Genomic DNA, 27170 nt, shown 5'->3' on the forward strand with positions numbered 1-27170 from the left:
ATAAAGATCAGAGCAGAAATAAATGAAATAGAGACAAAGAAAACAATAGCAAAAATCAATAAAACTAAAAGCTGGTTCTTTGAGAAGATAAATAAAATTGATAAACCTCTAGCAAGACTCATCAAGAAAAAAAGGAAGAGGACTCAAATCAATAAAATTAGAAATGAAACAGGAGAAGTTACAACGGACACTGCAGAAATAAAAAGCACCATAAGAGACTACTACAAGCAACTATATGCCAATAAAATGGACAACCTGGATGAAATGGACAGATTCTTAGAAAGGTATAAGCTTCCAAGACTGAATCAGGAAGACATAGAAAATATGAACAGACCAATCACAAGTAATGAAATTGAAACTGTGATTAAAAATCTCCCAACAAACAAAAGTCCAGGACCAGATGGATTCACAGGTGAATTTTATCAAACATTTAGAGAAGAGCTAACACCCATCCTTCTCAAGCTCTTCCAAAAAATTGCAGAGGAAGGAACACTCCCAAACTCATTTTCTGAGGCCACCATCACCCTGATACCAAAACCAGACAAAGATACTACAAAAAAAGAAAACTACAGACCAATATCACTGATGAATTTAGATGCAAAAATCCTCAACAAAATACTAGCCAACAGAATCCAACAACACATGAAAAGGATCATACACCATGATCAAGTGGGGTTTATCCCTGGAATGCAAGGATTCTTCAATATACCCAAATCAATGTGATACACCATAGTAACAAACTGAAGGATAAAAACCACATGATCATCTCAGTAGATGCAGAAAAAGCTTTTGACAAAATTCAACACCCATTCATGATAAAAACTCTCCAGAAGGTGGGCACAGAGGGAACCTACCTCAACATAATAAAGGCCATATATGACCAACCCACAGCAAACATCATTCTCAATGGTGAAAAACTGAAAGCATTCCCTCTAAGATCAGGAACAAGGCAAGGATGTCCACTCTTGCCACTACTTATTCAACATAGTTTTGGAAGTCCTTGCCACAGCAATCAGAGAAGACAAAGAAATAAAAGGAATCCAAATTGGAAAAGAAGAAGTAAAACTGTCACTGTTCACAGATGACATGAGACTATACATAGAAAATCCTAAAGATGCCACCAGAAAACTACTCGAGCTAATCAATGAATTTGGTAAAGTGGCAGGATACAAAATTAACACACAGAAATCTCTTGCATTTCTACACACTAACAAGCAAAGATCAGAAAGAGAAATTAAGGCAACAACCCCATTCACCATTGCAACAAAAAGAATAAAATACCTAGGAATAAACCTAACCAAGAAGGTAAAAGACCTGTACTCAGAAAACTATAAGACACTAATGAAAGAAATCAAAGACGACATAAACAGATGGAGAAATATGCCATGTTCTTGGATTGGAAGAATCAACATTGTGAAAATGACTATACTATCCAAAGCAATTTACAGATTCAGTGCAATCCCTTTCAAATTACCAATGGCATTTTTCACAGAACTAGAACAAGAAATTTTACGATTTGTATGGACATGCAAAAGACCCCAAATAGCCAAAGCAATCTTGAGAAGGAAAGACGGAGTTGGTGGCATCAGGCTTCCTGACTTCAGGCTATACTACAAGGCCACAGTGATCAAGACAGTATGGTACTGGCACAAAAACAGAAATATAGATCAATGGAACAGGATAGAAAGCCCAGAGATAAACTATGGTCAACTAATCTATGACAAAGGAGGCAAGGATATACAATGGAGAAAAGGCAGCCTCTTCAAAGTGGTGCTGGGAAAACTGGACAGCTACATGTAAAAGAATGAAATTAGAACACTTCCTAACACCATACACAAAAATAAACTCAAAATGGATAAAAGACCTAAATGTAAGGCCAGAAACTATAAAACTGCTAGAGGAAAACATAGGAAGAGCACTCTTTGACATAAATAACTGCAAGATCTTTTTTGATCCATTCCCTAGAGTAATGGAAATAAAAACAAAAATAAATAAGTGGGACCTAATGAAACTTCAAAGCTTCTGCACAGCAAAGGAAACTATAAGCAAGATGAAAAGACAACCCTCAGAATGGGAGAAAATATTTGCAAACAAAGCAACAGACAAAGGACTAATCTCCAAAACATATAAACAGTTCATGCAGCTCAATATCAAAAAAACAAACAACCCAATCAAAAAATGGGCAGAAGACCTAAATAGGCATTTCTCCAAAGAAGACATACGGATGGCCAAGAGGCACATGAAAAGCTGCTCAACGTCACTAATTATTAGAGAAATGCAAATCAAAACTACAGTGAGGTATCACCTCACACCAGTTAGAATGGGCATCATCAGAAAATCTAGAAACTCTAAATGCTGGAGAGGGTGTGGAGAAAAGGGAACCCTCTTGCACTGTTAGTGGGAATGTAAATTGATACAGCCACTATGGAAAACAGTATGGAGGTTTCTTGCAAAACTAAAAATAGAGTTACCATATGAACCAGCAATCCCACTGCTGGGCATATACCCAGAGAACACCATCATTCAAAGACACATGCACTCCAATGTTCATTGCAGCACTATTTACGATAGCCAGGACATGGAAGCAACCTAAATGTCCATCAACAGATGAATGGATAAAAAAGAAGTGGTACATATATACAATGGACTATTACTCAGCTGTAAAAAGCAATGAAACTGGGATATTTGTAGAGACATGGATGGACCTAGAGACTGTCATACAGAGTGAAGCGAGTCAGAAAGAGAAAAACAGATATAGTATATTAACACATATATGCGGAATATAGAAAAATGGTACAAATCAACCAGTTTGCAAGGCAGAAATAGAGACACAGATGTAGAGAACAAACATATGGACACTAAGTGGGGAAAGCGGGGAGGGTTGTGGGGGAATGAATTGAGAGATTGGGATACCAAATTGTACACTCTAAATATATGCAGTTTATTTTATGTTAACTGTATCTCAATAAAAGTGCTTAAAAAACAAAACAAAACCTCATAGAGATCACCTCACTTAATCCTGATTGGAAATAGATGCCGCTATGATCCCTGTCATACAGATTAGAAAACATCCACTAAGAGAATGTCTGTAACTTACCAGAGGTCACAAAGTGAGCAAATGGTGGAGAAGGAATTTAATGGCCTGTCTATCTGGCTTTGTTTCTGAACTCTGAACTATGAAAAGAAGCATGTTAGCCTAAAATTCCTACCTGGAAAAGTTCAAATAAACTGTGCCAAAATGGAAAAATTAAAAACAAAACAAAAAAACTGTGTTCACCTTTCACAGGATTTCAAGGGAGAAAAAATCCTATAAGCTCTACAGCTTGATCTTGAATCCAGTTTAGCTGCTATACAGACAGACCCCAAAAGTTTGAAACAAACTAAAGGCATAGCCTTACTACCTAACAATGAGATTTATATATCTAATTTCTGGTCCAGTGCTCAGAAAGTTAAACTGTAATCCAAACACAAGATTATACAGAAACAATACCTTCTCAAATGAGGACGGAAGATTAATTGGTAAGGTCTGGAAAAAATATTTAATTTTGTTTCAGAGAGCAGAATAATTATTCAGGGGCCAGGGTATCTCTTTCTTTACAAGCATAAATTACAGAGATTATGTAATAAACCACTTAAATATGCCCGGCATAATGCAATAAAGTTATTCAAAATATTACTATCAGGATATTAGAATATATGTATGTATAGACATGAAACTAATAAAAATGTTAACCTAGACTTTGCCAAAAGAACTTCATCTTCAGATGTATTGTCTCTTCACCTGACCTATAAGAACTGTCCTTTTTTAAAATTATCTATTACCAGGACTTCCCTGGTGGTCCAGTGGTTAAGACTCTGTGCTTCCAATGAAGAGAGTGCGGGTTTGATCCCTGCTGGGGGAACTAAGATTCCACGGTGCAGCCAAAGGAAAACAAAAAAAGGATCTATCACCAGTCTGGTGTTATAGTAAGTATCACTGGAACCACTCTCTGAAAACTCAGTTTGAGTCTCAGCACAGTTACTTATTAGCTATGAATGATCTTAGGGTAAACCTTTTGGCATCCATGTTCTTTAAAGTCTTCTCATTCATAAAATGGGAATACTAATCTCCTAGCCTACCAGGATTAAGCAAGAAAATGTATACAATGAATTTCCTAAAACTACAAAAGGGATAAACACATGCCAGTAATTATATTAACACGGATTCCCCACTGATATCTTAACATCAGTCTTTGTTATTCTTCCAAGTCAAAGATAGGTATGATCATTGGTCCAAGTGCACAATAATCCAAGGTTAAAAAAAAAAAGTCTTGGTCAAGCAACTTGGCTAAAGATACCTGCTGCTTTAGACTTAAACTAACACATGGGATCTAACATGGTCCCTCCAAACCCTCAGATGTGCTGTAGAAATAGTCTACACAACTCATGCACGTGATGCTGTCCCTCTAAATGGCAACGGAAAAAGTGGCAATAAGCCTGGAAAAATTGAGGAAGTTCACATTAAGCTTCCTGAAATTAACTTGTGATGAAGTTTCCCTTCTCTTTTAGAGAACTAAATTTAAATGGTTTATTCTCTTGCACATATACTGTACTTGTTCAGTGTTTCTGTTATTAGAAATCTTGTTTGAAAGTGTCATCAGAGCTGGCTAATTAAGCTACTAAAGCTTAAGTAAATTAGTAAAATTACTTGTTTGACATTTTCCAATGTTTTACCCCAAGAAGTATCTTCCACCTTATTTATACAGTTGTGCTCCCAGCAACCTTATATGCTAAAATTAAAACTACTTTAAAATTTAAACAAAACACACTTTTAAACAGATTTTGTCTTAAAAGAATGTGCCTGGGACTTTAACGGAAAAATCCAAGAACGAGTTCTAGATCAACCTCACCCAAATAGTAACCATATTGGAATAAGTGTTTCCTCCCACAACTATTTGAACTCATTTGGATGCAGGCATATTTTAAGTAAATCATGTGTCTTTCAATTTCCACCTTATATTAGTCATTCACAGGGCCATCACACAGACAGGCATTTTTATGTGAATAAGAAAAAGATGGATTAAATTCCTTTTTCTGGGTAGTTGATGTCCTGTATCAAGGGCACAGCTGAGAAACAGAGACACACTGAAAATCAGTCCCCACTTCATCCTGGGCCAGATGTCCCTATTCCAGCCACAGTCTACACACCAATACACAGCAGACCCGGTCACACAGTGTTTGAATGCAACCCTTTCTAGAGTTGGCCTCTGTCTCCAAAACCAAACCCAAACCAAACCTAATCTGCCTTCTCAGTTATTCATTCAGTTAATCAGTGAAGCGAAAGATTATTTTCTGATTTAGTACAGGGACTAACTCTTTGGAAGTTCTCCCGCAGCAATGCAGTGTTTTTATTCCAGCAAGCCTCATCAACTGCTTCAGCCAGAAAAGTTGAGTATTAACATTCATTCCATGGGCATGGAATTCGCTCACCGAGTTTCAGTTCAAGGAGTCTTAATGAGGTACAGAAAAACATTTCCAAGATTTACCAACTAGTGGTTTTGTTTTCTTGACAGGAAATTTTTTGATATGATTTTTTTCATTTTAAATAGAAAGAACTATAGGGGGTAAATGGGCAAGAGTTTCACCCTTACCTGCACAAAAAAATTTTTTGTAAGGCAACAACAAAACATAATGTAAATGCTCTTTCTAAATTATATTTTAAAATCTCCTTTTTTTATTTTGTAAAAGTTCATAATTAAACCTTTTCTAACTACTCTATATATTTTTGCCTTTAAGGAAAATTAATCAATGTGGAACAATCCACTGATTATTATGAAAGCCTCTGACAATACATAATAAATGGTATTTAATCATATGAATATCAGACCAGATCACTTTGGAATGATGATATAAATCAGAAACTCAGGGTAAGCCCTTAGAGAAATGACTAGAATTTATTTGAGCTGGTCTATCTTTTGGCTAACCAAACATTTCAAAATCATCATTGTGACTTATTTCAAAATCTACTTCTTGGAACTACAAACAAATATAACATTTTTAGGCAACAGTGGGCTATATTTAATAAGCCTTAGGATTTTCTTTTTAAACATTCAATTTTCACTTTACTAGTACATGCTCACCAAACAAAATTTGGAAAATGCACAAAAATAGAAAGAGGAAAAAACTAAAATGCACCCATGTTTTAATTAACTAATGAACCTCAATCACCTGTTTTGGTAGAAGAACTGTTATAACTGAAAAAAAATAATAAAAAAAATACCTGATGGTACTATTAACATGACTAACTTGGTTAATAAATGAATAAACAGTTAAAGACTTTCACCATCTGTCCTTAAAAATAGGACTTTTCTTTATAGACAACTACTAACATTTCCATGATAACATCATTTTGTTTTGCCACAAATAATGAAAAATTACTTTGCTTAGCGCTGAGGGATATTTAACATAAATGAATCCAGCTGACCTTGAGTGTGTCTCTGTTTGCATCGGGCAGGAGGATGACAAGAAGGTTCAAAGCCTGTAGTTGTTGCTTCTTGGTTGGAAGATCTGCAGATAGATTAAACACATCTGAATGCTTGTCTTTACCAAGTATTTCTCTTTACTTTCTTTTTCCGTTTTGTAAGAAAAGAGTTATTTGGCATAAACATCACTGTGAAATGTGAGACACAATGACTGAGCAGCAAGCCTTGTTGGGAGCGTGTTTGGGGGAGATCAGGAGAAGCAGCTGTTGCTGCAGAGCTTTCTCTCTCTCCGAATGCTCACTTCCAACTGTGAGCGTATGACGGGCGGCCTTATGTTTGCAGACACACAACAGTGCTTTGGAAATAATTTTACTTCCGCGTGATAATTATTCCCCAGTGAAAAGACGTAGGAGATCGGACCTTCTATGATACGGTGTCAGGGTGCACCTGTAACAGTGAAGTTTGTTTCGTTTAACGATGAGTGAACAAATTACGTGGTGTACATGGTAAGAGTCCATCAATTCCAGCAGGAACATGTAAAACAGAGCCTGGAACACAACAGGTGTTCAATAAACACCTATTTCTAATTCGTTTGTGGAACAAATTAGAAAATCATCCAGCAATGAAAGAGTTGAAGGGGTACATTATCATTGATGCTTCTCATTTTCAGTAGTCCTTACCCCATTAAGTAATACTCATGGATATTTGGAATCGTTCTGGCATTTGTTTTTCAGGGATAAATTTGGTCCTTTAATTTACATCTAAGGAACATATATATATGCAAAATAGCACAACTTAGCCATTAAAAAATGTTTTAAAAGCATGATTTCAGTCATGTCTCCCCTAAAAATTCTGAAGAAATGTTATGAGATAACACATGGGAAACATCTCAATATGGCATGTTTAAGAATAGCCTGGAAGGTAATGGAATAATATTCAGCCATGTAAAAAAATGAAATCTTGTCATTTGCAACAACATGGGTGAACTTCGAGTTCATTATGCTAAGTGAAGTAAGATGGAGAAAGACAAATACCCTATGCTCTCACTTATATATGTAATCTAAAAAAAAGAAAAACAAAACTAAAACAGCTCATATATACAGAGAACAGACAGATAGAACAATCTGAACCAGCATAGGTAGTGGGGATCAGCGGGGGAAACGGGTGAAGGGAGCCAAAAGGTACAAGCTTCCAATTACAAAATGAATAAGTCCTGGGGAAACAATGTACAGCAGGGCAACTATAGTTAATAACACTATATTGCATATTTGAAAGTTAGTAAGAGTACATCTTAAAAGTTCTCATCACAAGCAAAAATTTTCCTGTAATTATGTATGGTGACAGATGTTAAGTAGACATACTATGATGATCATTTTGCAATATATACAAACATCAAATCATTACATTGTACATATGAAACCAATAATAATATTGTATGTCTATTATACCTCAATTAAAAAAAACAAAAGAATAGCCTGGAACAGTTCTGATCAACACTGTAGTTCAGCCTAATCATTAACAAGGCCTCCCTTTCACTCTCAAAAGTGTCCCAATTTGGTACTTAAAGTATGAATTGGTCATTCTACTTGGTCACTAGAATGTTGTGATAGTATTTTTCCTTTTTTATGGTCTCTATGACTAAAAGGGATAATAATTATGCCAGTATGTGAACCTCATCAGATCTCTCTGTTCACTGGAAAGGAACCGAGAACTATTTGAGACATTAATTTGGAGTTTGCCCAAGACCACAAAATGGAAAGACATAAGGAATTTGTTGCCCCTCAACCAATGAGGCAGCCACATGATTTGTTCCATGTTTCTGCATGACAATTTCAGAAGTTAATTTTTCAGGAAACAATCACAGACTCTGCCACATCTCCTTGTGCTTTTATGATAACTGTTAATCCACAGCTTCTCCAGTAAGTGTTGCTTTTAACACTTGGCAAGAAAAATGTATCAGAGAGCTTACGTGATTCATTCTATTAAAAAAGAAATGTGAAGTTTCCAGGTTTTAACATGAAAATACGTATATTGTATTGCTTCAAGGGCATGCAATTAATCCGTACCCGAAGAGAACATTCTGTTATCTGTTCACTCAGAGATGTATATTTAAAAAGGAAAAGGAAAACATCGTGTGGCATTTGAGTACTCACTGACATCAGTGAGTCAATATGTCTATCCAAACATATCTGGTTATATTCTTTGTGATGCAAAATGTCATTAAAGCAATAACTACGGATGGCACCAGCACAAGGACTGCTTCAAAGAGGGATGGCACTTACTCTGCACAGCCTGAAAGGCTTTGAGATATTCTACACTGAGCAGTGGCTGGGGCAGCTCCCGGATGAAGAGCTTCAGCAGGCTGGCGGCATCATGCTGCTTGACACTTTCCCAATTAAAAGTTCCTTCATAAAACTTTGCTTCTAGTTCTTGGCAAAGATTCTGAAAGGCAGAAGAGAGAGAGAGAGAGAGAAAAGAGCTACCAGTAAGTGAATTTTTTTTTTCCTGCTCAGACTGATATACTTCCCACTTTACAAGTGATTCTACTCTTTTGAAAAGACATCTGAAGGTACTGAAGGCCAACACTTCTCTACTACTCAGAAAAATACTCCTCCTCCCACCCCAAGTATACTTCACCAATGAAAATGATACGTAAGGCCAAAAATTTCAGAACTTTACACATTTTCCTGGACATGTAACAAACCTTGAGCAGTAAAGGCTGAATGAAAAGATTAGTTAAAATAGCCTTTACATTTGGGGGCTTTACTTAGATACTATAATTTTCCACCAACTTTAAAGAAATCATTAAGAAAACACGTCTATGTTTTAAATTATTTAGAAGTACATTACATAACAAAATACCTAATCAATCTCTGGACCTAAAGCAGAAGGCCACCTCTGATTAGTCACCTCTGGGAAATGGAAAACCAAATTCTATAGCAAATGAGGCATGAAAATACATCAATATACCTGTCTTAAATGCATAGGCTGTCAGTGACCCAGGCATCCTGCTGCCAGCTGCAAAAAACAGCTGCAGTCCTTGAGGAACTGGAAATACCCAGTTCATTTACCTCGAGGACTCTACAAAATTTGCCAAATTATTAATAATAAATCAATTTAGTTTCATAATTACTCTTTTCTATATGTTTCATCACTGTGGCATACATCCTATTATGTTAGAGTTTCTGTCACTTCCTTCTAATATTTGAAACTGTTCTCCCAAGGAACATTCTTTGTTTTTCCTGTAAGGTGAATTTATTACGCTTTCTCTTCCCGACACTATTCCAACCTCTACCCCAATGATCTTTGTAATTGGTGAAATACATAAAGGTGAACCTAGAAATTGGGGGTAGGAGAAAGAAAGATGAGAGGAGACAAGGATGAGAAAAAGGAGGGGAGAGGGAGGGAGGGAAGGAAGAACAGAAAGAGAGAAGGCTGGAGGAAGAGGGAGAAAGGGAAACATGGGGAGAGAGAAGGAAGGAGAGGGAAAAGAGGAAAGAGATTGGAAGGAGAGGAGGGCAGAGCGGGAGGGAGAGGGAGAGAGGAGAGCCCAAGAAATTTGGTGGGCGGGGGGGGGAGAAGAAAGACAACCCAAAATTGTGCATATTATCTTTAAATTATTTATAATGGACCAGCTGCTGTATCATTCGGTCTATGACAAGAGGCTGTGTTGAAGAGTTGCACCAGCTGAATCCACTTAATTGATCTTCTAAGAAATTACATATAGTTGAACTCATCCCTCTGCCAGCTATCTGGTCAAAATGTAAAATCCGCACTATAACCACTCTTATGTACTAAAGTAAACATGTTTATGACTCTTGTGAGTTGGCCATTGCATTCTGCTAAGGCAGGCTGTGAACAGTGATCTGAGAGGAGGTATTCTTGCTGAGATCGGTAATATGAAGTCACGTAACTGTAACCAGTTTCGGAGGGACTCTTTCTCTGTAAGAGAATGTACTTCTCAACAGAACTCATCTCCCAGTCGCACACAATGTCCCTGATTGACTGGTGGCGAAATTGCTGCAGGTATCAGCAAATGAAGTGAGACAATGGCCAAGTATCAAACTTACAAGAGCACCAAAACAGTTTCGGGGACCTCTGTACACCAGACAGCAGACCCAAGGGACACAAGCTGAATGACATTTGTTAGCAGGGTATATATCAGGTTACTCGAACCTGATTAAACTGAGATCACTATGTAGTAAGAGCCAAGTAGGCCGAAACTAGCGCTCTAAATTGAGGAAGCTTATCAAAATCAGCAGGTGATGCAAACTATGGAATCTATGAACAGTAATCCAGTCCTGGCAGCATCATGGCCACGGTCACAGACAAGGAGAGTGTGCACCCAAGAGTCATTTCTTCCCAACCCAGCTCTAAAGATCTCCTACAGAATACATCTTAAGGAAATGAACAAAGAATATCTCTTCCCCCATCCTACTTTTTCTTAGATTTACAAATTCAAGAAGACAAAATATTGGATGTGGGCAGTGACTTGTGTTATCTTTTTAGAGCTAGAGCTGAATTGGGAGGGTAAGGGTAAAGGAGGCTGTTAATGACCGCTAACCAAAAATTTCCCCTAAATAAATTCTCCAGATAGAGCTACAATTCCAACCATGAGGCACCTGTAAAATGCAAATCCCTGGGGAGGAGTATGAAATCTGTATTATCTGTAGGGTAATTCTACTTGTACCATGCATTCGCTGGATACGTTATTCCCCAGAGCAGGAACTGGGGAGCAGAGAAAGGAGGAGGGTACACAGCAAGCATGGACAGTGGGAAGGAAATGCCATCTTGAGAGAAGAGAAAGCAGGGGGTGGGAGACAGGGGACTCCACCGGAGAAGGCTGGAAACCCCCTTGCCTCTTTCATAAGCCAGACTCAGGATACCCTTGGATCCATGCAGCCAAGGAACTATGACAGTTAGGAGAGTGACTGAGAGAATTTCATTCTGCCACCTCACTAAGACTGATAATGTATGGGGACTAATGTAAGGTCTCCTACTCTGCCTCACCTGGTGGAGTTTATCATACTGCCCTTTAAAAAAAAAAGAAAAGAAAGAAAGAAAGGAAAAACTCAATTGCTGTTACTCATGCTGACAAAATCTGTCACCAGCCCCCTGTTAATATTCTGACTTGTCACCTTCTCTTTCCATCAGAAGGATAGAACTACTCGTGTCTTCCGCTTGTTTACTTTTGTTCCTATTTTACATCTGCACAGTAGAGAGATTAAAATCATTTGTCTATTTATCACAGTAATATTACAGGTAATAGGGTGATTTTGAAAAAAAAATTGAAACTTACAAAAATCAGAAGAGCCTATAGAAAAACTAAATATAAACTGAATATTAAGATGTTTTTGGTCTATTTTGTCTTCTATCAATGAATGGGAAGAAAGGACAGGGAGGACAAGTTAGCTTTTAAAATGCAAAAGTATAATTAAACAATAAACTTTTACACAAGTAGAACCAAAAACTTACCTTGATTCGAATGGCAGCTCCAGGTATTCTTAAGAGGCCTTCGGTTTCCAAACCTCCCTCTTCAATGCGAGAGATCAGCTGTGTATAAACAGAATGTTCTGAGTTTGGTATTCTTAACAGGTACAATCCCAAATTTAACATCTGTTTCGTATATAAATAAAGGCAAACTGATTACAGCGACATAAACTGGATTTCACAAGGTTTTGAATGCTATTGCACTCCTTTAAGCCAACACATCCCAAAACTCTAGTTGTAATTTAGAAAAAGTTGGGTCCTTCAGAACAAAAGTGTATAATTTCACACAACAGCTGCGATGTCCCAAACAGAGACTGACCCATGTTCATTGTTTCAAAGCAACTAAGACCATACATTTCTTCTGCTTTATCAGAAACACACATTTTGCAATCAAATAAATCTTGTGAAATTCTAGTATTTGCATATTTACATCCCTCTTTCAGTGTTCAAAGAAAGAATTATGACGTGAAGGAAAAAAACTGCTTGCAAATATTCATTTTTAGGCTTTAAGCTTTTGGTGGTAAATAAATTAAAAAAATAGTTCTTGTATAGAACTTCTAAATCATACCCGATGCCCAATGAATCTCTCTATCTCCAGAACCCCATTAAAATAACAAAGTTTTGTTTTTTTTGAATAAAGCAGAAATGCACAAGAATAGGTAAATGGAGAAATTACAGTGACATGCTGGAAGCTAGGAGATAATAAAAGAAGTGGTTAGTTTCTTGGCAGAGGCTTCCAATTGGAATATACATTCCCTGGGCAGTACACAAAGGCTTTTTAGGGGGTACTCTGCTATTTTAAAGAAATCGAATTCCTTGTCCTCCATTTAAATATAAGGCATTCACTAGCATCATATAGGTTTTCCTTCCTATCACCCACTCCCCTCCTTTCACAATAGCCTTCTTCTAAAAGACAAACCTACTCTTCACTCAGCCCAAAACTTTCTATAATACTCTCTGTATACCCTAAGGCCTAAAATCTTCCAGAGTGCCAAAATAATGTAAAATTTTAATTTTTTTTCAGGGAAACCTCCTTTAATGAATTACCAAGGTTCTTCCAGCATGTAGGCACTGGAAGAGAGGGCATTTTCTTTAATGATCCCACCTCTTCTATGCTTGGATTATGGCCAAAGAATGCACTGATCTTGAGGGAGTCAGGTAAGACTAAAGCAAAGAGCAGTCTCAAAATTCTCCCAAAGATTTATTATTAACTGAAAAAAGAAGCACCTTTGACTAAAGCAGTACATGATTTTAAAATATTCAGTTGGAATGATTTCTAAGACATTTTTCAAGTTACACTGGATAAAAACCCACAGGAAAAATCTTTACATGAATTATTTTAGATTAGATAAGCATTGTGTAATAAAGTATTTAAAACCAAATTTATCAAAAAATACCAAGCAACATTTATTCAATGTACATGTAATTTTTATTTCATCTTATAAAATATTTAAAATGTTCTATTAACAAAAAATAAAACTATATGCTAGTAGCTGGACCAAATTACTCTTTAGCAGTATATGAATTTTTCTTTTACTAAATACAGTAGAAAATTTGATGATTTCGCCAAATAGATATTACATACTTATATAAATTTATGAATTAATGAATTGAATATGAAGTCAGACATTTTGATACAAAGTATCTTTGATTGGCTGATTAGTTCGATGGTGAAAACAGGATTTGTTAATTTGGCAGAATTTTGCCATAGATAAAAATTAAGAATATTTCTATTTCCTCAACCTTTTCTGAGAATATGGTTTAAACGATATACTTCTAAGTAGGGGAAAAAAGAAACAGATAAAATTTACAGATATTAGATAAGCTTTGTTAAAGCCCTTTTGAGGTATATTTCTCAATAACTGAGAAAACATAATCCTCTAAAGACTGGTAATAAAAATTTTTGCAAATCAGTGCTTTCCAATTCTTTCCTATCTACAAAATTGAGGGAATACTTGAATTGTCAGCTGATAAATTAAAAAATGTTTTTCATGATAGATCACTGTGATTTTTTTGCTTATGATTCAGAGGGGATGCAAACCGATGAATGTTGTCTGATAGAAAACTCTTTATATTCCCTTTTATTTTTTTATATGCACCAAAAACCTTTAGGGCTCTTATCCAAAGACTGCAAACTGGTGGGCAGTCTGAGTCTCCAGAATGTTGAAGAGACCAAAAATGTAAAATAACTAACTAAATACATAAATACAAAAACAGCTTCAAGAGAAAATGATAAGGGGCTGGACGCAATCCTGGGCATGACCAGAGGGCAACACTGACTTCTGTTAGGACCCAAGCTTACTCTTCGCTGATGTGATGGTGAATCTGACATGTCAACTCAGCTGGGCTACAGTGCCCAGTTGTCAAATACCAGTCAAACACCAGTCTAGATGTTGCTGTGAAGGTATTTTTTAGATGTGATTAACATTTAATCAGTAGACTTTGAGTATAGCAAACTACTTTCCATAACATGAGGGGACCTCATTCAGTCAGCCGAAGGCTGTAAGAACACAAAGAAGCAGCAATTCTGCCTCAAGACTGCAAGAGCTAGAGTTTCCGGCCTGCAGATTTTGGACTCAACACTGAAACATTAACCCCTGCCCTTGTTTTCAGCCTGCTGACCTGCTGTACAAAATTCAGACTTCCCAGGCCCCGCAACTGCAGAAGCCAATTCTTTAAGGTAAATTTCTCAGTAGTTAGATAGATAGATAGACAGACAGATAAAATCTCCTATTAATTCTGTTTCTCTGGAGAACCCTAATATACTTGGAAAGGATCCTGCTGCAATTCCTGCTTCATCTGTATAAGTAACTCACACCTTTCACTGACGTTAAAAGAACTTGAATATATGGCCTATATTTGTTAGCATCTCTCTGTTATCACAGTACCACTGATAACTATCCACACAGATACAGGTTCTGCAAGCAATGACAGGCAGAAGCTGGTGAGTAGAATAAGCTGCACAGAAGAAAGTCCATCGGGAGAAACAGAGACACAGGTCTGGATGTAATGGTGACTATACGGAAAGAAGAAGTTGGAGCTTAATAGGTAAGACAATAAATGACTGGCTTGGAATAATGGAAAAATTAGTGCCCGGTAGACTGAGCTTGAGTACTGAATGAATTTGTGGAGCCAAACAACTGTGAAAGTTCCCATTGCCATTCTTGCTACCCCAGAACTTTCAGGAACTGTGAGATGTCTGGGCTGTTGCAAAAATCTGCATCTTGGGTAGCCTCTGACCCGCCTTCCTCATAGGCATTCTCTGTCTTTTATCAAATGTAATCTGTGTTTCTGAACAATGATGGTTCAGAGGTTAGAGTGAAATTTTTATTGTCATAGACAATCCTCTTATGAATAACTGAGTGTTGACTACACAAGTGACTTCATAGTTTAGCAGTCATTTTCTAATTTCACTTTATGGTTTCTTTGCCTACTTTCGAAGTAGGCACTAGTAAATTAAATTGGACATCCTCACTGTAAATAGGAAAGCTTGGAAAATACATGCAGGCATGAAATATTCATGAGGATTCAATTCCCTAGAAATTTACCAGCAGTTTCCACTCCTATGTATTATAGAACTGAAATCTCAATTATACAAAGCCAGCTAATATAAGACAAGAAAACGATGCCAGGTAATCACAGTTATAAGTAATAACACTGAAAGCATCACCATGAAATAAAAATTATAAGCCCTTGAAACAAATTTGTTTCCTGAATAGAAAAATCAAAGTATAAAATAAAAGACCATATCAATTGGAAGACTATATTATAATAGTATGAATGCAAAAAAAAAAAAACCCCACAAAACCAAAACACCATTAGCTCAAGTATGTTCTCTCTATGCTCACACATTCAGGCCTACTTACTTTTTGAAATATCAAGGGTATTCGAGTTCCTGGTACTTTCTTCTGATCTTGTTCTAACAATACTGTCAATGGAACACAAAAAAGGCCAGAATCTGCAACAAAAAAAATGCAATTTCTTCACTTTCATCAACCTATAAAATATTAATGCAGAAGTGTTAAGGCATCAGATTCCTGGTATTGTCACTCAAACCAACAACTATTTATTAAGCACCTAAGTGAATGGCACTGTCTACCAATTACGTAAACACAACCTAATTGGAAAATTCTGGCCTTGCCTTATAAAGCAATCTAACAAGGAAGGATAACTAAACAAATGATTATAAATAATCACCAAAATAATTTGAAAAGTATAAGCTGTTACATAAGAGAAATAGAGTGCTGTGGGAATACGCAAAATATATAAATAATTTACTAAATGTAATCAAATTAAAAGTTCTGGCTTAAAGCGAGTATTACTCATCTCGTCCATACTTAATTGGCATTTAACCTTCTACTGAATACAGCACAGCAAAATGTAAATATTTGCTTTTTCAGAGATCAGCCAACATTATGAGCTCGTTCTACAAATGCTTTTCTTTAGAAAATATAGTAGATAGTTGGTCTTTGTGAATTTAAATGTTCTAGTTTTATATATTTGGGAATAACTCCAGAAGAAATGACAGGTAATAATTTTTAAATTTTTTAAATTAAAATCATATGCCTTCAGTCTGATATGAACATAGCTTCTACCCAGAACCTCCTACCCCACACCCATCATTGAGTGAATAGTTAGCACAGAAGTGTAACACACATCATCAGGGGAGATATAAATCATTTGTGAACATGGAAAGGGGGATTACCCTGTAATATGACACCAGACATTGGAAACTGTGACACTTAATAGAGACGACATTCAGGAGAATGCCAACAGCCCAGTAAATAACTTTTAGTTTAGGAATTAAGAGAAATGTGATCTTTAAGAACGTCAAAAGTCTAGCCTGCAATATAAGATAAATATCTTAGATAAGATACAAAAATATAAAAAAGATGGATAGAAAATCTATTATATTAATAGTGATACTTTTAATGAGATGGCTTAATATTTTTCTCTCTCCTGGGAGGCAATTCTAAAACATAAAATTAAAAGACCTCTTTAAACCACTTTGAAAGTCTTGAACACTGAGTCACAACTATTCAAATTATATTTTTATTTTGTATCTGGAGGAGACTTTGTGACGAGCTTCTGAAAAAGCATCTGAAGTCTTCATTATACATAATGGACATGTGGAAAACCAGAAGAATTGTTTGACTCAGAAATTCACCAACCCAAGACTTAAGCTAAATATTCACTCAAAGGAACAGACCACAGAATAAACTCTTCTGGGGCCCAGCATGGGAGAGAGGACCTGAAGGGAAGGCACACTTCAGTCCTACAGAGAAATTGCCTCTAAAACTTAAATCAGGTGAATACTTGTCCTGGCTAACGTTACCATAGCAACTCAATAGTCCCCATTCTTGGTTTCTCTTTAAGAGATACCTTTAAAGTTGAATGAGATGTCAGAGATTCCTAAACAGTAAAGCTTTGTCAATAGAAAATTATCTGGGTCTCCAGACAAAAAAAAAAATCTTGGAAAAGCAAAAACTGAGGTGTCTGTTCTCTATCATATTATAAAAAATAAAGTCTATTTATGTAATGGGTAAAGCAAGCTGCTTGCAAATGAGAAAAAACTACACATACCTGTGAGAAGTACAATTTACTGTTATTATGTGCCACAATAGCATTATTTTGTTACTAGAGGGAGGAATATTTTTTGCAAAATAGTTAAAAGTAGAATGCAAATGAACAAAGACACAGACTACTAACTGCCTATGTAGTATTTGCCATCAAATAAATAAGCAAGAGTAATTGATCAGGATTAACCCTCTTAAAGTCATTTTTCAAGATCCTATTGTAGAAATAAGTTTATGTACCAAATGTTGCTTTCAAATATAGGTTTCAAAGGAGAGAACAGTTAAGAATCCTTGATTCAGAATTTCCTTCTAATTTCATTCTATGGTAAATAAATATTTGATTATGCCTTTAGTCTTTATAATCAAGGAGACAGTACATTTTTATCAAGTTACAAAAATTTTGAAGGGAATGTTTTAGAATCTGAACTTTAGCAGCATTCAAGTGTTGGTTTATTTTGTAGGCGTTGCCTACTCCCCAGAAGACTACTTCTAAAAAGCCAAGCTCATTCTTACTACTTTAGGGGTAAATCCAACTGTTTTTCATTTCAAAATTACCTTTTGTTTTGATTTTCACAGCTTTTTGTTGTTTCAGTTCAACACCCAATACATCATAGAGGGCAGTCAGCTCAATTAGGGCTAAATGGCAAACTTTCTTCATGTCCTGGGGTGCTAGGTCACCTATCTTGGTGGTGCCCGTTTTGTCTTTTGGCAATCTGAAACTCTAAAATAAATACCATTAATATAGCAAGGGTTTACAGTATCTAACCTCTTTTTTAATGAAAGATGACAAAATTGTAACTACAGAAAGAAGTTATTCTCAGAGTGGTGACAGTGAAAGCTAGGACAGAACTTCCCCAGGCAGAATGAAGAGCAACCCCGCTGTCATGAGGATCCTAAACCTGCAGGGAGACAACATGTTAAGTGTGACAGACAACAGAACCAGACCATACACTAGGAGCGTGCATACCAGTGGCCAAGGGAACAAGAGACAGTAAAGCCAAAGGAGGAAAGAAAACTCATGTTAACTGACCTTCAAGAGCCAAGAAAGATTAGAAGTCAAGACAAACCATGAGGAGGTGGGAGAAGAGAAAGAGTAGGAGTAACCACGAATGTGTGCCAGGTACCCTTTATCTACATTATTATTCACTGTCATATATACATATATATATGAGACATATAATGCATTGCATATTTGGATATATATGGCATGATATATACAATATTATATATACCAATATATGATATATATAGTAATATTGTCATAAAAATCTAAATAAGGCAGGTACCAAAGGGCTGAATAGCACTGGGGAGAGAGCGAGAACAGAGGGGAGACTAAAAGCAGGACTTAGAACCACAGTACCCACTGGTCATCTAGCTACTGACTAGCTGTGTGTGACTTCTGGCAATTCTTTAATCCTTCTTTCTGTAAAATAGGAAGGGGAAAGGGGGAGGGGGTGGGGGAGGAGGAGAGGGGAGGGAAGTGGAAAAGGAGAAGGGAAGAGGGGTAGGGAAGAAGAGGGAGAGGCAGAGAGGAAGAGGAGGGGGGGAGGGGAGAAGGGAAGGAGGAAGGGGAAGGCCATCTAATTCAGAGGACTGTAGTGAGGTTGAAATGCCTGGCACTTCCCAAACACTTTTATGTGGTTGCTGCTATTATTACTTTTACCACTGAGACTTAGATATATCACTATCATAGGCAAATGAGCAGTGTTTTTGTTGTTTTGCACCTTTCTCAAATATTATCTACTATCTATTCAGCCTCTTGTAATATTAAATACATTAAAATAAGAAAAAAAAGAAAATAACGAATTTCTCTAACATATTTACTACAAATGACAGTCCCATTGTACTAACCAGTTACTAAAACAACCATCATTCTCTAATAGTTTAATAAAAATATTATCAAGGTTATATCTCTTGGGTTTGCCCTTGATTTCCTAATTTAATTTAATGGCCAAGTATATTCAATGGGTTCCCTTTTATTCCCTTTACTTTGCTCATTTTTGTACTATATCATTAACACTTCATGATCTAAAAACTATTGCAAGACATGTCCTAGAGCAGTTCTCAAAGTGTGGTCCAGGGAGCCATGGAGGTGCTCAACACTCTTTTCAAGGGGTCTAAGAGGTCAACACCATGTTAATAATTGATACTAAGACATTATTTGCCGTTTTCACTCTCGTTCTCTTATGGTGTATAGTAGAGCTTTTTAGAGTTTTCACAAGACGTGGTATTGTGAACAGATTGAACACAGAAGTAGAATCCAACTAACGTCAACTCAAGCCAGATTTAGACAGTTGCTAAAATGTAAAACCATGGCACACTTCTTAATAATTTGTTTTAGAAAATATGGCTATCTTGCATAAAAATGTTACTTATGTTCACCATAATTCTATATTTTAAATGGATTAATAGTTTAAAATTTTTTCAATTTTAATTTCCAATATGGTAAATATCCATAAGTATAACTGACATAAAGATACACACACAGTATTTTTAATTATTTATCAAGAGAAACTATTCCTTAGCCTACTCATTCATGTTTCATAGCTCAGGAACACAGGTCAGCGACCAAATTCCATGGAACTCAATCCAAAGAAATGCTTTACATTCCAGAATCACTTTTGTACCAGTCTTCTTCGTCTCCTCGAAATCTTCCGTGGAATCATAGCTTCTGTAGAAATCTGTGTATGCCTTCTTTCTTGGGTCAGCCAGAGCAAACACAGAGAGCTGTAATCCCCAGGGAGACAGCAAATGCTCCAACAATATGAAATCACAGATTCTTGGCCAGAAGGCCACATGTCTAAGGTTTCATCAAAGTACTGGAAGCTGTGGTAGTTATTCTCCTCAACACCAAATCCTTCCTTACGGATAAGACAAAAGCTTTTTGAGGTCCTCAATAATTTTTAAGAGCCCTAAAGGGGTTATAAGGACCAAAATGTTTGAGAGTCACTATCTGAAAACACTTCCTTAAACCTACAACTTTTGGCAATTAAGCAGCTAATTCCTTTCAAGCAAACTCAACTCCAAGAGAGAATTTTCTGTAACTCTCCATAGAACCTTCTAAAGAACCTTCTTTAGAATCTGCTATAGTCTCAAGACAGTCCACTGTAGGAGAAGAGTTCTTTCTTAACGTTTTGTCATACATTTTTCCCTGTGAGAACATTAAAAGAACAGCAGTAGATACCACTAATACACAGCCTAAGCATAGTTTCCAGTGTTAATGGTACAGTGCACAGGGGTTGAGAACGTGTAGGCAGATATCACACTTTCTTGTCTCTTAACTATTACTGCAAGGTAAGACAAAAATGATAATACTCATCTTTGATAAATGATTTCTTATTCTATTCTGAAAAGTTCCAACAGGATAACAATTATTACAGCATATTCTAGGTGGGGAAACTGAGGCTCATCAAGTGACTAAATTTGCCCACATAGCCAGTGACATAAGAAGGCAAATTCAGATCTCCTAAATCCGGAATTCAGTAGCCATTCTGTTCTGTTCCATTGTCCCTGTCCCCCGCAGCAGGCAGGGAGGAATCTAGGTTGATCAGTATTAATGTAGGGCTGTGAACCCCCAAGGACAGGAACCATGTCCTAATCACCTCTGTATCCCTACTATACCACAGCCCTGACACACTGCAGGTGCTCTGTTCAGGGTATTCAGTGAATGAAGACACACACCTAGTGGGGAGAAAAGCACAGAATCAAGCTCAGGGAGGTGCAGGGTCACTAGCCTCCTGCTCTCCCAATTTCTTATGATTTGTACTGAGCTTTACTTTTAAAATCACACAAAACTCCTCACATTTTCTTCTTGCCTGGCCCCAGAGTTAAGCTAATTGCTTTGTTTTCTGAAGGGCTGAAACAATCCTATTTACCAACCATTTATTTATAAAAAAAAAGAAAAGTCCTAAATGTTTCATTAAAATCAGTTGCTTTTGGTCTAATAAGCCAAATACATGGAATATAATTACTTAAAAGCATTACCCAAGGTAAATGTTTAAAGAAACCTGAAATATTATTAGTTCAAACATTTGATTTACCTAGCAATATGTCATGAGCTTTATTTATTTATTTATTTAACATTGTGCTTAATGAAAGGAGTTAGTTCTTTACTCCAATGTTTAATTCATAGCAGCAGCTTTAAATATTTATGAAGTTTCATGTCGTTTTTGTTTAGTTAATAGACTGGATGGTTCAGTTCGTAGGCTAAGAGAAGGCAGTGCAATTTCAGCAAAAGAAAAGCTCTTTACCTTTTGAAAAATGCGCTTTAAAAAAGGAGTGAAATAAAATTTTTCAAAGAATATAAGGTCATTGGCCCCCATGTGTTACCATAAATTAATCATGCAGCTCTCCCAGGCTGCACCCCTCTTTTGTAGGCCTTGAAATATGAGGGGCCCATTAGACACTTCATCAGTAATGATGGACTTGACTTTTTCACTCATTGAGTCACTCTAGCTTCAACTCAGAAAGCAAGGGAACCTACTCTTACTTGGTCAATTTCCACAGAAGACTTCTTATCATCTGCTAGCAAATTCATTTCTTACCTAAGATTTTTTCATGTGGAAAATGTGATTTTATTACAGTGTTTCATTCACTGTCATCCTAGAGAATGAATACTTTTCTAGATAAATGAAGTTTCAGGAAATTTTCAGATCTACAACTTTTAAAATTTATTTTTTTAAATGGAGAGCAATAATCATAATTTAAACTTTTGACAATTCAGGATCATGATCCTACACACCTGGTTTTGTGTTGTGTACACATGTGTCTGTCTTAGGTTTTCAGTCTCCTTATTCTATCCCAAACTAACATTTCTTTTACTGTCCTTCTGCCTCCTCCAGAGATGTTCCATTTTCTAACAAACTCCCAACCTGAGCCTCCATGCAAGTTTTTAGCCTTCAGTATGCACAGAGCTTTGTTATCAGACAACCAAAGCTGCCCTAAAACATGAATTTACTTGAATTAAACATAATTCAGTAAAAATCCAAAAGACACTGAATAAAGACTTAAGAACTAAAATATAGGCCTGCATCTAGAATATAGGCTTCCCCACAGTTATCATTTCACAGCTATGATCTTAAAAATTCCTAAATAAACTCTGTTTTTAGTCTCCTGAGACAGAATAAAGGATTAAATTTCTATTGTATACGATGGACTCAACAAACCAGAATCTTATTTATATAACATCCCAAGCTATGCTAAAGAAGTTATCAGTAGCGCCAATACAAGGACACAAACTCACACCTAAATTAAATGTACATATACCTTTAGGGCACATCAAGTAGAGTCAGCATGATTTTTCACAAAAAAAACTCCAGCTTCAAAAGCTTAGTCACTGAAGCCAGGCCTTAGCACGCCATATAATCTCTCTAACCTGTTTCTTTGTATGGAAAAGAGGACTCATACTATCTACCTCAGAGAGATCATTTGACAAATGAACAAAATAATCACAGGGCGTACTTTCCAAGATATCGTGGGTACACAAAACATAATAAGTAATAGCTAAATTTTCATCCTAACACACATTAAAGGTTATAAAACCTGATCTCCACATTTAAGAAGAGAAATCTGAATCTGCTGTGAGACATCATAAAGAATTAACAAAGACTGCTCCATGCCATAAGAAAAAGGAAGTAAATATAAAATGAGGTCAACAGAGAACAATGTATTACCTAAAGCCTACTGCTTATTTACAGAAGCAGGAGAGCATGGAGTAGAAAAAGAATTTAAGGTTTTATCTGCTTAGTTCATCTCAGAGTGATGAATATAAACATTTACTTCACCAACCATGCTGAGGACTTGCAGAAAGCTCACAGTATGTGCATGCCTTCTAGAAGATATACAAATACATCGACAGTTGTATAGATGAACTGATGCATATATATGTAAATATATGGATACGCTGACAATAATTATCAAAAGCATGGCATCTTATCAGTTTAAAGAATGATTTTATAAATTTTATCTAATGTAGGTTCTCAAACAGGAAAGTGCTAACAATAAAGCTAGATACTGAGCTAGACCCCAAAGGGGGTTAAGGCTTCCTTGCTAAACGTGGAGCATCAGAGGGGTAGAAATGGGAAGGTCGTTTTAAGCTTGGGGCACAACATGAATAACATCTAGAAAGCAGATGAGCAAAAATTAGTTTGTTATGCAGAGAATAAAATGAGAGAAGAAGTTTTGTCTTGAAGTTTCTGAAGTAGAAATGAATTTCTATTTTATTCTACTGTTTGAATCAACAACTTAAAGGTCAACAATGTCTTTATCTTGTTTAATTGGACTCTACTATCTTTCACTTAAACCCTCTTCCACCTGCTGAGAGATAGAGGACTACCACTTTTAGAAGACACTTTTGCTAAGGGTGGTCTGGGCCTTCTTTAGGCCACATGATGCATACTTCTTTACTTTTCCCACTAGGCATAAAAATAGATTCTTAAAAATATATGATAAAGCCTGGAAACAACCTAGATGTCCACCATCAGGTGGCTGGCTGAATAAACTGTGATGCATCTTCACAACAGGGTACACTGTATAAATAAAAAAAAAAAAAGAGAAATATTTCTCTATACTACTATGGAGAGATCTCCAGGACATACTGCTAAGTTAAAAATAAACAAATAATCAAGCATGTATAGTGGGCTACCACTTATCTAAGAATGGAAAGATAGACCATAAAATTAAAATAAAAAGAAATTTACCTGTAAGGGGGAGAGAGAGGAGAGGGTGATGGCTCAAGGACGGAAGTGAGACTTCTAACACACCTTGTTTTAAAGCCTGACTTTCGGACCACACAAATAATTTACAGGTTTACAAAATAAAATTCAGTTTCAAAAAAGCAATCCCTAAACATTGAATATAAAACAAAACGAATTAACCCAACCAGGTATGCAGTTGGTGGCACAATCATATGGAGAGTAACTACCCTAAACGATCAAAAACAGAGTAATTTGATTATTACAGTCCTTTTGGGATGTACCCCAAGGATACAACCAACTGAGGAAAAGAAAAACAAGTTTAAACTGTTTTTTAATAATCATATTTTTGATAGCAGTGTTAGTGTTTTTATTCTGAGAATGCTGTGCATTAATGGAGGATAAAACACACAAGTCATTATGCTGTGTGTTTTATATTAGAATTAGAATATCTAATATAATTAGAAGAGGGTGATGGCTCAAGGACAGAAGTGAGACTTTGCATACACCTTGTTTTTAAGGTTATATTAATTATATTATCTGCTATATCCTGAGAACCACTATTCTCAGCATGGAAGAAAGAAGATACAGATGTACTTCTGTCCTCTGAAAAGGCTTTAAGCAATGACCTCTCAGAGAAAGGAACATTCCTAGTGTCCTGAACATGGTCACAAAAGTATATTTCTACTAAATGGAATCAGAGTTTCTTGCAGAAATAAGACAATTCTAGGTCTGGAGCAAAAAATATACCAGAAGCATATAAGAAATTCTCTCTAGGTTCATGTCATATATGTTTACAACCATGAGTTGATACTATTTTTATAAGAAAATTAAAATAAAACAACACGAATGGTCACTAATGAAAGATGCTAGGGAATCAAAAAAAAAATTTTTTTTTGAAAACTGGTAAAAGAAAGTAAGAAATAATCTATTTGAGAAAGTTTTTCTTAAAAGAACTATGCAAATTAATAAATGAAAAAAAGAAATTAGAACATTATTTTGTAACCATTAATATACAAATCCAAGCATTGACCCAAGCATTGATCAGCAGCAGCTGCTAATTTCACACAAGAGAAAGACAACTAGGTATTTTGTATCTCTTGCTACATGATCACACAGGAAGTAGTCTTGACAAAAAAATGAGCATGAGTCTGATAAATCTAGAGTCAACAAACTTATAAGCAACAGAAAAACATGGGGACAGAATTAGAAACTTAATAACCAGATTTCTTCAACAAACAAATTTTGAGGGAGGGAGAAAGGGAGGAAAAGAAGAAAGGATAGGGAAAAGGAAGGAGGGTAATGAAAGAACGAAGAGAGGGAAGGGAAGGAGGCAGAGAAAGAGAGACACATGGAGACACAAGGAAGGAAGGAGGGATTAAAAAGAGTCTTGAAAGGTGTATCAACCAACGGCAATGCATAAACCTTATCTGAATCCTGATTCAAACTGTTAAAAAACAGTCATGAAATTTGTGATACAATTTGAAATTTGAACACTGATGAGATATTTGAAATTAAGAATTGTTAGCATTTTTTAAGGTACAATAAAAGTAATACAGATGTGTTTTTTAAAAAACCCTCTATCATTTAGAAACACATACTGAAATATTTACAGATGGCAAAATATAATTCAAAGGTGTGTTTCAAAATAGCACTGAGGAGGGGACTTCCCTGGTGGCACAGTGGTTAAGAATCCGCTTGCCAATGCAGGGGACACAGGTTCGATCCCTGGGCTGGGAAGATCCCACATGCTGCGGAGCAACTAAGCCCATGCGCTCTAAAGCCCTCGAGCCACAACTACTGTGCCCGCGTGTCGCAACTATTGAAGCCTGTGTGCATAGAGCCCATGCTCCGAAACAAGAGAAGCCACTGCAACAAGAAGCCCAAGCACTGCAACAAAGAGTAGCCCCTGCTCACAGCAACTAGAGAAAGCCCACATGTAACAACGAAGACCCAATGCAGCCAAATAAATTAAAAAAAAAAAAAAAAAAAAGCACTGAGTTGGGGGTATGTTGAGGGCAGGACTAGTCATGGGTTAATGACTGTTGGTGCTAGGTGGTGAGTATTGGGGTGCGGGAGTTCATTATACTATGCTTTTTAACTTTTGTGTATGTGAAATCCTTCAAAATAAGTAAATGTATTTTTTAAAAATACAAGACATTCAGTAGCAATGAGAACACTCATACACAGAGGTTGGTTTCTAAATACAATGTGCTACTGAAAAAACAAGAACTTCTTGAAGAAAAAGATTCCTTCTAATCTGAAGGGAGAAAAGTACAAGGTGAGCCTGGAACATCTTGTACTAGAAAGCAAAGGAGTAGAAGAACGAGGACATGTTAAAATGGCATAGGAACCAGCTTGAAGGGCTTCCTTTTGTCAAATTTGGGTAAATTTAAATGTCAAAGAAAAACAATAATGATTTATAAAACACTGAATGAAAAAAGGACGTTTTTGAATAGTGATATTCAAAAAAAAAAAAAAAAGGAGAGAAAGCAACTATTACGGAAGATTGCCAGCCAACCAATATAGAAGGAATAATAGAATGAGAAAATCACCATGTCTCAAACAGTAGTCTAATTATTGTTTCAAGCAAGGATTACAAAGCATGGTGAAGCCACTGGGTGACAGGTTATTACTGACAGATTGGATATTCCCTTGGTCTCAAGGATCACAAATTGTATTAACTGTACATAGGAAAAAGTATCTTTATGACAGGGAGTCCGGTGAATGTCTCCTTAAACCAAGCGGTTGAACTTCCATTCCCAATAAAGGGAACATCTGATATCACGCCCCTCTTCTGCTGATGCAATGGGAGGCATAAACATCATTTAGGCAGTGGTTTGGCCAAAAATGTTTAACTCGAATTCAGTCATCAAGGATGAACAACATGAAAAATTTGATTTGGATTCTTCAAAATATTAAAGAAAAATCAGGGGATCTGATCTAGATTT

The 27170-nt window shown here is 36.3% G+C and overlaps 1 protein-coding gene across 2 annotated transcripts in view; it reads right to left on the reverse strand.

Moving 5' to 3' along the window:
• The window catches only part of ARHGAP18 (Rho GTPase activating protein 18), a 121738-nt gene that overhangs the window by 22634 nt on the left and 71934 nt on the right, over positions 1–27170 (reverse strand). For both annotated transcript variants that reach the window (XM_057739358.1, XM_057739357.1), the window contains exons 6-10: positions 18083–18248; positions 15818–15909; positions 11937–12014; positions 8744–8903; positions 6464–6546 (exon numbers count right to left, since the gene is read on the reverse strand). In XM_057739358.1, the coding sequence (XP_057595341.1) occupies positions 6464–6546; positions 8744–8903; positions 11937–12014; positions 15818–15909; positions 18083–18248 (579 nt within the window). The remainder of the gene's footprint in view (positions 1–6463; positions 6547–8743; positions 8904–11936; positions 12015–15817; positions 15910–18082; positions 18249–27170) is intronic.

Source organism: Hippopotamus amphibius, chromosome 6 (genome assembly GCF_030028045.1).
Source record: "Hippopotamus amphibius kiboko isolate mHipAmp2 chromosome 6, mHipAmp2.hap2, whole genome shotgun sequence".
Lineage (NCBI taxonomy): Eukaryota > Metazoa > Chordata > Mammalia > Artiodactyla > Hippopotamidae > Hippopotamus > Hippopotamus amphibius.